We start from the raw sequence: 16,917 nt of genomic DNA, 5'->3' as shown, positions 1-16,917 counted from the left end.
GAATATAATAAGTTGAATTAGGGCAATTTAGCATTAAACACAAATTGCCTACAACTTTAGTTCAATTTCCATGAAAAATAATAGAAAGTGAACTTATTAAGTGAATTTCTCTTGAGGCTAGATATTTTATTATTTTTGTTAAATTGCCTAGTAAAGAAAAAAAATTACTTTTGTAGAATTTAAACTAATAAATTACTGGCCTAAAACAAAAATAAATCATCTAGGATGCATTCTGTTTCAGTGCTTTATGGTTTAGGCTAACACTTATTTTTTAGTTTAGCTAACATTTTCTGTGTGTTTCATAATATACAAAGAGGCGTGTGCTAAAAAGTTCATATCTTGAGTAAAATTTAAGATATTTCAATAATTTAAAAACCTCCAAATTCAGTCAAAATTGGGTAATCAGGTCACTTATCCCAAGTCTCTTTTACAATGCTCTGTATGGGTACAACAATGCGGGGTTACACTTGCCCCGAACCATGGGGCAAGTGTAATCTCTCAACACAAAATTTTGAAAACGATTATTTGACCATATTATTATTTTTTTTTCAAAAACAAAATGTGTATTGTTTAAAAGTCAGTAAGTCAAACTTTAAGCATGAGAAATTTCAAAATCATATCTTCAATAACAAGTTGCCAATTTGGTGTCAAAGATGAACTATGCCAAAACGTGGTTACACTTACCCCACTTCACCCTACTTACTTTTTTATGAGTCAACCAACAGAAGTTATCAAATGCAGTGGATGCATGAGGACAACGCCAGAACAAAATATAAGTACTTTCGGAAAAAAAGAAAATTTAAAATGAGAGATAGGAGTCTATACATCAATAGTTTGATTTGGTTTAACCTACTACCGAACTATTTAAGAACTGGTAAGAGGATTTATTTTAACAGTAAACTGAAATATTTTCTAACAGAAAAATGTTTATATTCATTCAATGAATTCGAAGACACTGCTTGTGATATGAACCAGTAGCATATCAACCTTAAAGTAATAAGTGTATAAAATAGATATAAGGTGCAATTATTGTAGTATGTAACATATTTTGTAGATATAATTTTTCTCATATTATTATGCCTGACGTTTGTGAAAGCTATCTTTGTGCTGGCTCCATGCAAAGAAAATGTAAATAAATAGATAAATAAACAAACTTGTTACTGTTACAGTGTACAGTTCCCTGGATGGTAACTGAAGAATTTACATGGAAACTATTGATGCCTTACTGTACTGCTTTTAGATAGAACGATGGAGTTATTTATTGGTGGTGATATTAATGTACATCATATAAAGTAATTAGACATGAAAAGTGATCTTGAGATGATGCTATTAGCCACGTAATATCAGTCATAAATATCCCTGCTCAAAAAACTGTGATGTTCAAACTAATCTTTGAGCTGATGGCAGCGTTGTCTTTTAGCTTTTAAAATAAAGATGACTCCTCAGATCTCAGTCATTACTGAGCACTTTCACTCATGGCATTTTACAAAATTTTTGAAAAGGTGATGTACACAAGGATTGTCAGCCTTCTGTGTTGTAATGAGATACAAGGGCAATCCCAAAAGTAAGATCTCCTATATTTTTAGATTTACAAATGACTGTTTACTTCTATGATAGTTACATTGTTTTAAAGGATGAAGATCGGGGAGGTGAAGGGCTTGTCCAAAATGCGCTCTGGTTCTGTGCTCATCAAAACGGCATCCTCTGCCCAGTCACGGATGTTGCTCCATTGTGACAAGTTGGGGGATGTTTCAGTTAGCATCACACCGCATAAGAGTCTCAACATGGTCCAGGGTATTATATTCCACAGGGATCTTCTTCTGCAGTCCGACGATGAATTACGCGCCAACCTCGAACGACGAGGTGTTCACTTCGTCCGGCGCGTCCATCGGGGTCCGAGGGATAATCAGGTAGCCACCGGTGCCTTCATCTTGGCCTTCGAGGGTGATGTCTTACCCGAAAAGGTTAAGGTTATGGTTTACCGCTGTGATGTGAAGCCATATATCCCTCCTCCGATGCGGTGTTTTAAGTGCTGGAAGTTCAGGCACATGTCATCTCGCTGTACTTCCGGCATCACCTGTCAAGATTGTGGCCGTCCTTCCCATCCCAATACTCCATGTGCCCCGCCTCCTATCTGTGTTAACTGCGGAGAACACCATTCCCCCTGCTCACCGGACTGTAGGATCTTCAAGAAGGAAAGGAAGATAATGGAATATAAGACTCTGGACCGCCTGACCTACACCGAGGCAAGGTGGAAATATGAGCGGCTACATCCTGTGCCCAAGACATCCACCTATGCTGCTGCTGCAACACCAGTACGATCCTCTCCCGTGTCGTCACGTACTGTTGCCTCTCAGCTACGTCAGAATGAACCGGCCCCCTTGGTTGTGGGGGGCACTTCCCCCTCTGTTACTCCATCTACTCCAGGAGCAACACCACCCCAACCATCGGGGACATTCGTTGCCCCTTCCCAGCCGGAGAAGCGTGAGGCTTCTTCGGCTACTCTTGCCAGGAAGGGGTCCCTTGGGGCCCTCCCATCCCAGGCTTTGCCCAGTGCCAAAGTGGACACCCGCAAATTTTTGAAACAACAACCGGTCGCTGGTCATAGGGCTTCATGGTCGTCGTCCGTCCCTGAGACTGACCCAGTGGGGCCCTCCCAGCCAGACCCTCCAAAGGCACAGCGTGCAAAGCAGTTGAAGGAAAAGGCTCCCAAGCATCCTGACATTGCGGTGGCACCTGTCCCACCGCAACCTTCCAACTCTGCGTCTGAGGATGAGGTGGAGATCCTGGCGTCCACTGCGGACCTCGATCTCGCCGGTCCGTCTGACACCATGGACAGCACTAGCCCAGGTGCTCAATCCGAGGCAGCAGGTGACCCAGTGGCGTAATCTGCCTTCCCAGTCCCGTCACGCCTTTCCCAGCCATGGACAACACCATCCTCCAGTGGAACTGCAGCGGCTTCTTCCACCATCTAGCTGAGCTCCGCCAACTTATCAGCCTTCATCCTTTCCTCTGTATTGCTCTGCAGGAAACTTGGTTTCCAGCAATGCGAACCCCCGCCCTCCGTGGCTATCGGGGTTATTATAAGAACCGAGCAGCTTATGAAAGGGTGTCTGGTGGCGTCTGCATCTATGTCCTTAACTCTCTTCACAGCGAGTCTGTCCCTCTACAAACAGCTTTAGAGGCTGTCGCTGTTAGGGTGTGGACGCCGCAGGCTATTACCGTCTGCAGTCTTTACCTTCCACCAGATGGTGATGTCGCGCTGCATGTCCTGGCTGCACTGATAGCCCAATTGCCGCCACCTTTCTTGTTGCTGGGCGATTTCAATGCCCACAAACATCTATGGGGTTGGACTGTCTCCGATGACTGCGGTCGTGCCGTGGAGCATTTGTTGGCTCAGCTCGACCTTAGCCTCTTGAACACCGGTGCTCCCACGCATTTCAGTGTGGCCCATGGCTCGTTCTCGGCCATCGATCTCTCTCTTTGCAGCCCCGGACTTGTCCCATCCCTCCACTGGAGAGTGCATCATAACCTGTGTGGTAGTGACCATTTTCCCATCTATTTGTCACTGCCCCAGTGTCATTCTTCTGGGCACCTGCCCCGCTGGGCTCTCCACAGGGCTGACTGGCCGGCTTTTACTTCCGCTGCAACCATCGAGTCTCCCCCACAGGGTGACATTGACGAGGTGGCCCGTGTCTTAACCACGTCAATCATTTCGGCGGCCGAGGCTGCCATCCCCGCTCTTCTGGACTCCCTCGGAGGAAGGCTGTACCCTGGTTGTCGCCGGAGATTGCTGAGGCTATTCGCGACCGTAGGCGGGCCCTCCACCGTCATCGGCGGCACCCGTCTCTAGAGACCCTCATCGCCTTTAAGAGGCTCCGTGCCTTGGCCCATCGTCTTATTGCACGGCGTAAGCAGGAGTGCTGGGAGAGGTATGTCTCATCCTTGGGCTTCCGTGTCTCCCCCTCGCTCGTGTGGTCCCGGATCTGGCGGATTTATGGATACCAGACCTCTATGGGTGTCCCTGGGATCTCCTTGAATGGCGCTGTCTGCACGGACGCTGCCGCCATTGCTGAACACCTTTCTGCGCACTTTGCTAAGAGCTCTGTGACTACAACTTTACCCCCCGCCTTTCGCTCTCGAAAGGAGCGAGCAGAGCAGACACCGTTATCATTCCACACACGTCGTTCTGATAAATACAATGCTCCTTTCAGCGAGAGGGAATTCCTCGCTGCCCTCGCCGATTGCCCTGATACAGCACCAGGACCAGACTGCATCCACGCACAGATGCTGAAGCATCTCTCCAGGGACTGCCAGAGACACATCCTCACCATCTTTAACCGCATTTGGAGCAAGGGCATGTTCCCGTCGCAATGGCGAGAGGGTGTTATTGTCCCCATCCTGAAGCCCGGTGCGGACCCACTGGCGGTGGACAGCTATCGTCCCATTACCCTCACCAACGTTTTGTGCAAATTGCTCGAACGTATGGTGGGGCGGCGTTTGTGTTGGGTCCTTGAGTCGCGCGGTCTCCTCGCTCCATCCCAGGGTGGCTTCCTTCGGGGCCGGTCTGCAGCGGACAATTTGGTGCAGCTGGAATCTGCTATCCATATGGCCTTTGCCCGACGTCAGCATCTCGTTGCTGTATTTTTTGATCTGCGGAAGGCGTATGACACCACATGGAGGCATCACATCCTTGCTACGTTGCATGAGTGGGGTCTTCGTGGTCGGCTCCCGGCTTTTCTTCAAACCTTTTTATTGCGCAGCTCTTTCCGGGTGCAAGTCGGTGCCACCTCTAGTTCCTCTTATACACAGGAAAATGGGGTCCCGCAGGGCTCGGTGTTGAGCGTCTCCTAATTTCTAGTGGCCATTAATGGTCTGGCTGCAGCCGTGGGGTCGTTGGTGTCTCCTTCTTTGTATGCCGACGACTTCTGCATCTCATTTAGCTCCACGACTACGTGAGTCGCCAAACGCAGGCTGCAAGTAGCCGTTCACAAGGCAGCATCATGGGCTCTGACTCATGGTTTTCAGTTCTCTGCAGCCAAGACTTGAGTTATGCACTTCTGGAGGCTTCGGACGGTCCACCCTCATCCTGAACTTTACCTCGACGGCCACCTGCTTGAAGTGGTGGACACTTGCCGTTTCTTAGGACTCGACTTTGATGCCCAGCTCACATGGGTTCCTCATATTACTCAGCTGAAGCAAAAGTGCTGGCGGCACCTCAACGCCCTCCGCTGCCTGAGCCACACGTCTTGGGGTGCAGATCGCTGCACGCTGTTGCGATTGTACAGAGCCCTTGTGCAGTCCAGGCTTGATTATGGGAGCCTGGCCTATGGGTCTGCATCACCCTCAGTGTTGATGTTGTTAGACCCCATACACCACTGTGGGGTTCGGCTTGCAACTGGCGCTTTTCGTACGAGCCCCGTGGATAGTCTACTGGTGGAGGCCGGGGTTCCCCCACTGCGGATACGCCGCCATCGACTGCTCTCCGACTATGCTGTCCACGTGCATTGCTCGCCGGGCCATCCCAATCATCGCCTGCTTTTCCCTGCCATGGTCCTCCATCTGCCTGAACGGCGAACTAGGTCTGGGCTTTCCATTGTTGTCCGCGTCCAGTCCCTGCTGTCGGAACTGGGGTCATTACCTCTTCTGCCTCCCTTCTGGGTCCGTGCACCTATGCCTCCCTGGTGTCTGCCCCGGCCGGCCGTCCGTCTGGACTTGGCGCGGGGACCCAAGGACTCGGTTCCGCCTGTGGCTTCCGTCGCCGTTTTCTTGCACTCCTCGCCTCATTTTCGGGCTGTGAGACTGTCTACACTGATGGTTCCCTGGTTGATGATCGTACTGCCTACGCTTTTGCTCACGCTGCCCATGTTGAACAGCGCCCCTTGCCGGCTGGCTGCAGTATTTTTACTGCAGAGCTGGTGGCCATCTTGCGCGCTCTTGAGCATATGCGTTCCTGTTCAGGTACGCCCATCGTCATCTACAGTGACTCCCTGAGCAGCCTCCAGGCTATCGACCGCTGCTATACCTCTTCTCCTCTGGTATCATCTATTCAGGAGTCTGTTTCTGCCATTACCCGCTCTGGTCGTTCGGTGGTCTTTGTTTGGACGCCAGGTCACGTTGGTATCCCGGGGAACGAACATGTCGACAGGCTGGCCAAAGGGGCTATCGACGCCCCAGCTTTGGAGATCGGCCTCCCGGCTCGTGATCTGCAGTTGGTGTTGCGCCGTAAGGTGATTGGGCTGTGTAATGCAGAGTGGTGTGGCCTGACATCCCCGAATAAACTGCGAGTTGTTAAGGAGTCGACCGATGTATGGCGGTCCTCCCTGCAGGCTTCTCGCAGGGACTCTGTCGTCCTGTGTCGGCTCCGCATCAGCCATACCTACCTGACGCACGGCCATCTTTTGCGTCAGGAGGATCCCCCCCTGTGTCGGTGTGGGTCCTGGCTGACGGTCGCCCACATTTTGTTGGAGTGTCCCCGACTGTGCACCCTCCGGCAGTCTTTTAATCTCCCGGGCACTTTGCCTTTGGTTTTATGCGACGATGCCTCCATGGCTGACGACGTTTTGAATTTTATCCGTGGTAGTCCTTTTTATGGTTCCATTTAGGGAGGTCCTGCACCTTTCCCTTTCTATGTCTCTTGTCCTCGAGTCTCTCATAATTGGTTGCAGATTTTGATGTGTAGTCGGATGGTTGACTCTTTCCCTTTTTTTTGTTCTCATGGTCAGTCAACCAGTCTCTGGCCATCTTCTTTTCTTATGTTTCTTTCTGTCTGGTGTTCATCTGCACTCTTCTTGTCCGTAGTGTTCGTTGCCGCATTTGTGTTCTTTCAGTGCCTGGGGGGGAGTCTCCTTCCCCTTGGGGTTTTACCTGCTCCACAAATTTTTGTCTCGCCTGTTTTTGGAATGGGGGACTGATGACCTTAGCTGTTTAGTCCCCCTTAAACATCCCAACAACCACCACCTACAGGGTGTCGACTTAGCTCAACCATTTACAAAAGTATAAATGCTTGCCAAGAGCAAGGAGGAATACATTGTTTTGATTTTTCAATGCATATACATGTAAAATGAGAGAGATCTTTCAAAACTAAGAAAACTGAGAGTTAAAGTATAAGACATGGTTTTAAATGGGTATGTTTTCACAGTCATGAACTTAGCATTTCAGATGACAGTAGTAAGTACATACACAGTGTAAATAAATATAATAGCAAGTACTCAATTATATCTGCTTCTCAATCATGTAGCCGCCTTCTCTGTAAAACATGGTTTTGTAATTATAAAAATTGTTCTTTATATTTAATTGTGCGCACTCAGTTCATAAAATCTGTACTGTTAGCACAGAAACTAGATGAAACAATTCACTAAATGTGTTAAACAGCTCTACATGTGCACCGACCAACCAATTTCGTGTGCAGTCTACACACATTCTGACTGAATTTACTCAGTGATTACTATGCCTGCTTGTTCCTATCACTGGTTGCAATTTGTTTATGGTAGTAAGTTCATTGAGGTTATGTTTGATGAAATGCCCCTCTGTTTTACAGTGAAACAAAAACTTTGATTTGCTTTGTTCCGTTTAGAGGTCAAAAAAGAAATGGCTGAGAGAGAGCTATTAGTTTTGGAGCTGCTGAACATCATCAAAACATTCATAACGAAAAAGAATACAATTATGGGAGGTGCTGTAAGCTTCGAGGAGAGGCTACATTACAGGCTATAGCCACTAGCAGAAGTTATGAGGACCTCAAATTCTAAATCTACATCAATGTCTACATCATACATCACAAGCCACCTAATGGCGTGTGGCAGAGGGTACTCAGGTACCACTAACTGATCTGCCCTACCCTGTTCCATTTGCAAATGATTAGTGGGAAGAATGATTCATTCATTGCACATACATCCCCGCAGTTATTATATAAAATGATTCATGAAGCCTGCAGTGTGATTTATAGTTGCCTGATGAAATGCGCATAGTAAAACAAAAGATGTTCATGTAAACTTTATTAATTTATTTATGGATTTAGCATAAACAATGTCCCCTGTAAGTTTAAGAAACTCATTTCGAATTTAAATAAGAAAGACTACAAATGGTGTTGGTACACATCACCTGATAAACACAGCAACATGTACGTAAGAAATGAAGCATTTAGTAATTGTTAGAACTACAAAGAAATGCACTACACAATGCTATTCATAGCAGATGGCATGGATATAGACTGGATTTTTTTAACACTTCGAACAGTGAAGCAAGTATATTTTATGAGTAAAAGTCAATTGACTGTCTATACGTTGATTTTTATATTTTATTTCTGATACATATAGGAAATGAAAGCTATGATCTAAATGTCTGCATTTAGGTTTTTAGGCTTCATCTCTGATAATTATCAGAAATAAAACCCAAATGCAATGTGCACTCCGTGTGCATACCGGGGGGAGTCATTCCAGATGTGGAAAGGGTCCTTCCGGATGCCATGAAGGGTACAGGGTGCACCCATCTGCAGGTGGTCGCTCATGTCGGCACCAATGATGTGTGTCGCTATGGATCGGAGGAAATCCTCTCTGGCTTCCGGCGGCTATCTGATTTGGTGAAGACTGCCAGTCTCGCTAGCGGGATGAAAGCAGAGCTCACCATCTGCAGCATCGTCGACAGGACTGACTGCAGACCTTTGGTACAGAGCCGAGTGGAGGGTCTGAATCAGAGGCTGAGACGGTTCTGCGACCGTGTGGGCTGCAGATTCCTCGACTTGCGCCATAGGGTGGTGGGGTTTCGGGTTCCGCTGGATAGGTCAGGAGTCCACTACACGCAACAAGCGGCTACACGGGTAGCAGGGGTTGTGTGGCGTGGGCTGGGCGGTTTTTTAGGTTAGATGGCCTTGGGCAAGTACAGAAAGGGCAACAGCCTCAACGGGTGCGGGGCAAAGTCAGGACATGCGGGGACCAAGCAGCAATCGGTATTGTAATTGTCAACTGTCGAAGCTGCGTTGGTAAAGTACCGGAACTTCAAGCACTGATAGAAAGCACCGAAGCTGAAATCGTTATAGGTACAGAAAGCTGGCTTAAGCCAGAGATAAATTCTGCCGAAATTTTTACAAAGGTACAGACGGTGTTTAGAAAGGATAGATTGCATGCAACCGGTGGTGGAGTGTTCATTGCTGTTAGTAGTAGTTTATCCTGTAGTGAAGTAGAAGTGGATAGTTCCTGTGAATTATTATGGGTGGAGGTTACACTAAACAACCGAGCTAGGTTAATAATTGGCTCCTTTTACCGACCTCCCGACTCAGCAGCATTAGTGGCAGAACAACTGAGAGAAAATTTGGAATACATTTCACATAAATTTTCTCAGCATGTTATAGTCTTAGGTGGAGATTTCAATTTACCAGATATAGACTGGGACACTCAGATGTTTAGGACGGGTGGTAGGGACAGAGCATCGAGTGACATTATACTGAGTGCACTATCCGAAAATTACCTCGAGCAATTAAACAGAGAACCGACTCGTGGAGATAACATATTGGACCTACTGATAACAAACAGACCCAAACTTTTCGAATCTGTATGTACAGAACAGGGAATCAGTGATCATAAGGCCGTTGCAGTTAATAGGAATATAAAAAAAGGGAGGAAGGTTTATCTGTTTAGCAAGAGTAATAGAAGGCAGATTTCAGACTACCTAACAGATCAAAACGAAAATTTCTGTTCCGACACTGACAATGTTGAGTGTTTATGGAAAAAGTTCAAGGCAATCGTAAAATGCGTTTTAGACAGGTACGTGCCGAGTAAAACTGTGAGGGACGGGAAAAACCCACCGTGGTACAACAACAAAGTTAGGAAACTACTGCGAAAGCAAAGAGAGCTCCACTCCAAGTTTAAACGCAGCCAAAACCTCTCAGACAAACAGAAGCTAAACGATGTCAAAGTTAGCGTAAGGAGGGCTATGCGTGAAGCGTTTAGTGAATTCGAAAGTAAACTTCTATGTACCGACTTGACAGAAAATCCTAGGAAGTTCTGGTCTTACGTTAAATCAGTAAGTGGCTCGAAACAGCATATCCAGACACTCCGGGATGATGATGGCATTGAAACAGAGGATGACACGCGTAAAGCTGAAATACTAAACACCTTTTTCCAAAGCTGTTTCACAGAGGAAGACCGCACTGCAGTTCCTTCTCTAAATCCTCGCACAAACGAAAAAATGGCTGACATCGAAATAAGTGTCCAAGGAATAGAAAAGCAACTGGAATCACTCAATAGAGGAAAGTCCACTGGACCTGACGGGATACCAATTCGATTCTACACAGAGTACGCGAAAGAACTTGCCCTCCTTCTAACAGCCGTGTACCGCAAGTCTCTAGAGGAACGGAAGGTTCCAAATGATTGGAAAAGAGCACAGATAGTCCCAGTCTTCAAGAAGGGTCGTCGAGCAGATGCGCAAAACTATAGACCTATATCTCTTACGTCGATCTCTTGTAGAATTTTAGAACATGTTTTTTGCTCGCGTATCATGTCATTTCTGGAAACCCAGAATCTACTATGTAGGAATCAACATGGATTCCGGAAACAGCGATCGTGTGAGACCCAACTCGCCTTATTTGTTCATGAGACCCAGAAAATATTAGATACAGGCTCCCAGGTAGATGCTATTTTTCTTGACTTCCGGAAGGCGTTCGATACAGTTCCGCACTGTCGCCTGATAAGCAAAGTAAGAGCCTATGGAATATCAGACCAGCTGTGTGGCTGGATTGAGGAGTTTTTGGCAAACAGAACACAGCATGTTGTTATCAATGGAGAGACGTCTACAGACGTTAAAGTAACCTCTGGCGTGCCACAGGGGAGTGTTATGGGACCATTGCTTTTCACAATATATATAAATGACTTAGTAGATAGTGTCGGAAGTTCCATGCGGCTTTTCGCGGATGATGCTGTAGTATAGAGAGAAGTTGCTGCATTAGAAAATTGTAGCGAAATACAGGAAGATCTGCAGCGGATAGGCACTTGGTGCAGGGAGTGGCAACTGACCCTTAACATAGACAAATGTAATGTATTGCGAATACATAGAAAGAAGGATCCTTTATTGTATGATTATATGATAGCGGAACAAACACTGGTAGCAGTTACTTCTGTAAAATATCTGGGAGTATGCGTACGGAACGATTTGAAGTGGAATGATCATATAAAACTAATTGTTGGTAAGGCGGGTACCAGGTTGAGATTCATTGGGAGAGTGCTTAGAAAATGTAGTCCATCAACAAGGGAGGTGGCTTACAAAACACTCGTTCGACCTATACTTGAGTATTGCTCATCAGTGTGGGATCCGTACCAGGTCGGGTTGACGGAGGAGATAGAGAAGATCCAAAGAAGAGCGGCGCGTTTCGTCACTGGGTTATTTGGTAACCGTGATAGCGTTACGGAGATGTTTAATAAACTCAAGTGGCAGACTCTGCAAGAGAGGCGCTCTGCATCGCGGTGTAGCTTGCTCGCCAGGTTTCGAGAGGGTGCGTTTCTGGATGAGGTATCGAATATATTGCTTCCCCCTACTTATACTTCCCGAGGAGATCACGAATGTAAAATTAGAGAGATTCGAGCGCGCACGGAGGCTTTCAGACAGTCGTTCTTCCCGCGAACCATACGCGACTGGAACAGGAAAGGGAGGTAATGACAGTGGCACATAAAGTGCCCTCCGCCACACACCGTTGGGTGGCTTGCGGAGTATCAATGTAGAATGTAGAATGTAGAAACCCAAAATATGGAATGTCGTCAGACTGTTATTCATTACTCTCTCAGTATATGCCACATGAAACCATTATGGATTTGTTAAAAAATGGATCAAGTACTTCACTTCTTGCATCTCTGTTGTCTATACTATCCCACCAACATCATCAGGCTTTAACTTTCACTAGAAAGTGTGTCTTTGTTTGCCGTGGACTCTGTCATGTATATTAGAGCAGCACTTACGCTGCATGCAGTGGCAGAATATAAACTTTTGTTGGGAGGGGGGAGGGGGGGGGGGGGCTGGCTGGCAGACACATCACTATACTTGGCGGAGTTTGTTGAGTGAAGTAGTGGTGGGGGTTGGATGAAGTGGGGGGGAGAGCTGTCTGTTGGTCATACCATTCAACGAGAAAAGTTCATCAGTCAGTTGGCAGAAGTGCCTACTCAGTCGTTTGGTGCATGTGTATGGCCCTTTATTAATCAAGTTGTTTTATTTTGTGTTTTCCTGTGACACTCTTTGCGTGATGCAGAGCTTCTTTCATCTGTTGCCCACAGAGAAGAAGTGCAGAGAGAACAAGACATCTGTCATTCTTGTGCTATTAAAGTGCCATTCTGCTAAATACTGGAGTACATGGAAATCTCACAGTGAACATACTGTGTTGCCTTTGAGTGGTATTATATTACTGTTGAGAAGAAATACCAGATTCCACTGGGATAATTATGTGGTCATGGTTAAAAGTAACAATCTGAGGCAGTTTAAATAATAATTCTGAGACAGATGTTGTCCCTCCATTCATGCAAATGCAAATAAATAACCTCACAACATCTTTAGCAATAAGACATTATTCTGTGATACATAATCATTTACCCCATTGAGAAAACCTGACAGTTTGCGATGTTTAAGATGTGACTGTTTCACTGAGCTAGCTTTTAACTTACACTGTTAAATATTCTGACACTGAAACAGCCTTTGGTATACTGGAGATGTAACAAAGATATGAATGTGGATAAGGATTTAGATGTAAATGCCATTGCCGAAAAGAAACATCTTGACTGTTGAGCACATAGATGCAAAGCTGAATAAAATGATGTGGATCCAAATCTTGGGGTCAGTACAATAATTGGAACTAAATTTGAGTCATTAAAAAGACTTCATTATTGGCTGTTGCATTACATTATTTGGTGGTCTAAGAAGAACAGTGGTGATTACAATACACGGAATAAACATTAGTGGTTACAGTAAATGTATACACAGCTGATTTTTGTGGCAATAAAATGCTTTCAGGCAGCCTTAATCACACTCTTACTTGAGGACTTACATGAAATTAAAGGAACATAGAGTTTCATTTTTTGTATATTTACAGATGTGTGATTATGGGCAGTTCAAAAACCTTGTCATTCCACCCACTTCTGTGGTGCTGACTACTCGACAACACAAGCTGAGCCGAAAACTTTGCTTGCAATCTGTTACTAAACCTGAGTGGAATGACTGGACACCTCTGATTGTTCTAGGCAAGTTTTCAGAAGATACTGTCTTAATTTTGCAGTACCTGTTGCTAAGAAATTCAGCAAATAGTCATTGAAAAATATAAGTCACAGTGCTGTGACTTTAATGTGCACTTATTGGAGTACTCTCTTGCTTCCTTAGTCTAGTTCTTGTACTGAAAATGTCTACAATTCAGTGAAAAACATAATAGTGTGTAGCCTGCATGATCAGACAAGAAAGGAAAAAAAGTTGTGCATTTTTAGACTTTAGCTCATTACTGGAAGAGAGCAAAGTGGTGAGAGAGGGAGCTGAAAGAAAAATGAGGTAAGAGCACCTTTGAGGCAATAGTGAAAATTAGCCTGCAAGCTTTTACAGTAAAAAATCTGAATGTAAGATGTATCATAAGCATTATTTTTCTGTCTGCTAAGTTGTTATTGAGCAATATTTTCCATGAAAAGGAAAATTGCCAGTTCGTGCTTCTTCTTCTCTATCTCTTTTTCTCCCACATAGCTTTGCATTCTTTAGGTTATTTGCCATATGGTTGGAAGAGGGGGAGGGGGAAAGGAAAATATATATTTCCTTTCAGGTGTTTTTCATTTCTTATTTGGTGTTCCAAGCAAGCTGTCAAGTTGATTTATAAGAATGACTATGTCATCACTTGTATCATTGAACAAAATGATTGCATGAGACATATATGTTATTTCTTGAGAATTAATTATTTCTTGAGAAAATTTTCTGCTCCAATCTGGACAAGTTGGCTACCCATTGCCCGACCTTTGAAGCCTAAACTGAACATGTTTTGACTCTAATAGATCGGCACCTTCAATCTGTCATGCAGAGCTTCCCATCCTATATGAAAAGTACAACAACTTTCTGAAGTTCCTCAAATCCATTTTTATCTTTCTTCTATCAGAAATCATCCCACAACACATCTTACCTGCCTCTGAACTTAGTCCTGTTAATTGTCACACTTCAGTCTTTCACATAACTCCTTTGCTTTTGAAGACCAGATGTGCAGATATATGGTTATCAGCTTGGTCTCATCCAATTTCAGCCTTTGCCTGGACCTAATGGAAGAGGCATTCTTAAAGTGTAAAAACTATGCTTCATGACTTAGTGCAAATTATTTGTAACACCTCTGTGGCCTTTGTAGTTCTGGATGTAGGTTTGATTACAAGCTTCAATCTATATCAAACCAAACAACAAGCTACAGTATATCTGTTTCTGGCAGCTCCTTTCAAAGAAAATGTATCCATGGTAAACTAATTTCCCCTACAACAAATACTTTAACACCTATAACAGTATCCTGCCACTTTCTTTCTTCTTGCACAACACTGGTACACAAACAAATTTCATGCTGAGTCTCTCCTGTTCTCCTGTCACCTGTAAGCACCAAAGTTACTGTTTCCAAACAACTCATAGATACCTTCCTTGTTACTGACTACCATCCATACCATTAATAAATCAATAAATAGACAGAAACGTTATTTACAACTTGTACAGATATCAGACTGCCGTTATAAGAGTTGTAGGGTATGGAAGGGAAGCCATAAGAATTTTAAAATACCCTTAATGTTGTTCATACATTGAGCAAGCTTTGAAGAATACAAATGAGACATTTGGAAATGGAATTAAAGTCAGGAAAAAGAAATAAAAACTTTTTGGTTTATTAGTGACATAATTGTCAGAAATAGCCAAGGACTTGGAACAGTAGTTTATGAGATGGCTAGTGTTTTGAAAAGACATTATAAGAAAAACATCAATAAAAGTAAAACAAGAGTAATGGAATGTAGTCAAAGTAAATCAGACAGTGCTGAGGGAATTAGACTATGAAATGAGATGCTGAAAGAAGTAGATGAATTTTGCCACTTGGACAGCAGTATAATTCATGAAGGCCAAAGTATAGTATATGGGGGTGGTTTGAAAAGTTCTCGGAGTGGAACAGAAAAAAAGTACTTACATCACTGAAACTTTTTTTATTTTTCAATGTAGTCTCCTTGTAGTTTAATGCACTTGGTCCAATGATGTTCCAGTGACTTGATCCCATCTCGAAAATGAGTTTCCTACAGACCTCCAAAATAGTTATCAACCCCAGCTCTCAGTTCTTTGTTTGAAGTGAATCTTCATCCACCAAGAAAAATTTTTAGTTTTGGTTGGAGATTGAAGTCTGACGGAGCCATATCAGGTGAATAAGGTGGGTATGACAACAATTCATACCTTAATCCATGTAATTTTACCATGATGATGGCACGTGTGTGAGGGCGCACATTGTCTTGGTGGAGGATGACCCTCTTCCTTGCTAAACCTGGCCTTTTTTCGTGTATCTTTTGTTGCAATTTGTCCAGGAGGGTAGCACAGTATTCTCCAGTAATTGTTTGCCCAGTAGGGAGATAATCTACAAACAGAATCCCCTTCACATCCCAGAATACTGATGCCATGACCTTTCCCACCAAAGGAATTGTCTTTGCTTTCTGTGCTGGTGGAGAATCAGCATGTTTCTACAGCTTTGACTTTTGTTTTGTCTCTGGGGTATAGTAGTGCACCCAAGTTTCATCTTTGGTCACAAACTGGTGCAAAAAAATATTGTTCTTTTCTCCTAAAATGGGCCAAACATTGTTCTGATATGTCCATTCTCATGCGTTTTTGATCCTGTGTCAAGAGTCAGGGCACTCATCTTGCAGATATTTTTTTCATTTCTAATTCTTCAGTTAAAATGTGATATATCTTTTCAGATGACATCTGGCAAGCATGAGCAATTTCACGCACTTTTAATTAGTGATCCTCCATGACCATTTTGTGCACTTTTGTAATGATTTCAGGAGTAGTGACACATCTTGGCTGACCACTGCATGGACCATCATCTAAGCTCTCCTGACCAAATTTAAATTCATTTGTCCACTTGGCAACAGTTAATATGAAGGAGCAGAGTTCCCCAGTGTATTCTGGAAATTGGCATGAATGTACTTTGCTTTCATACCTTTCTTTACAAAGTACTTAAGCACTGGTCAAATCTCAATTTTTTTCCATCTTTACAAATCACTATGCGGGAACATCAACAGATCCACGCCACCACCGCAGCTCTCTCCCAAGAGCACAGATGTGACACGTGTTTACAAGCAGCAGTCCATTGAGTATCACGTGAACAACTCATTGTGCTACCACTGACCTCGCGTGGTGATTCCAAGAACTTTTCAAACCATCCTCGTATATAAAATACAGACTGGCAATAGCATGAAAAGCATTTCTGCAAAAGATGTTTTCAGGTTATGGTAGTTACGCAGAGATGAAGATTCCTGCACAGGATAGACTGGTGTAGTGGTCTGAGTCAAACCAGTAGTTTGAATTAAGACCAGAACAACATCTTCAAAAAGTAAGCGGCACGTTATTATGGCAGACTAAGTAACGTACATTGAATCCTGCACTACACTTCAAAGTGACACACATACATGGCGTATTTTTCAATGTAGTCACTAACTGCTATAAACAACAATCAGAATGTTCTACTAATTGTTCAACTCCTCAATAACAGAAAACCTTTCCTTGGTCACAGAGCCATACAAGAACCACAGTGTGAATGTCGTCATAATTGGAAAATGTATGATTGGTGTTAATCAGTTTTTGAGTGCCTGGACATTGTTATCTGTTCTCAGTATTGATGGTCTTTGTTCCTCATCAACATCACCCACTTCTTTGCAGCCTTGGTCAAATTGTTGGCACAATTTCAATATGGCT

The 16,917-nt window shown here is 44.2% G+C and overlaps 1 protein-coding gene across 9 annotated transcripts in view; it reads left to right on the top strand.

The window, feature by feature from the left end:
• LOC124595310 (diacylglycerol kinase epsilon) overlaps nt 1–16,917 on the top strand; it is a 203,312-nt gene that overhangs the window by 63,090 nt on the left and 123,305 nt on the right. For all 9 annotated transcript variants that reach the window (XM_047134007.1, XM_047133999.1, XM_047134005.1 and 6 more), the window contains one exon: nt 13,064–13,211. In XM_047134007.1, coding sequence (XP_046989963.1) covers nt 13,064–13,211 — 148 coding nt within the window. The remainder of the gene's footprint in view (nt 1–13,063; nt 13,212–16,917) is intronic.

Source organism: Schistocerca americana, chromosome 2 (assembly GCF_021461395.2).
Source record: "Schistocerca americana isolate TAMUIC-IGC-003095 chromosome 2, iqSchAmer2.1, whole genome shotgun sequence".
Classification (NCBI taxonomy): domain Eukaryota; kingdom Metazoa; phylum Arthropoda; class Insecta; order Orthoptera; family Acrididae; genus Schistocerca; species Schistocerca americana.
The sequence above is the reverse complement of the archived record's forward strand: the minus strand, read 5'-3'. Positions and strand labels throughout refer to the sequence as shown.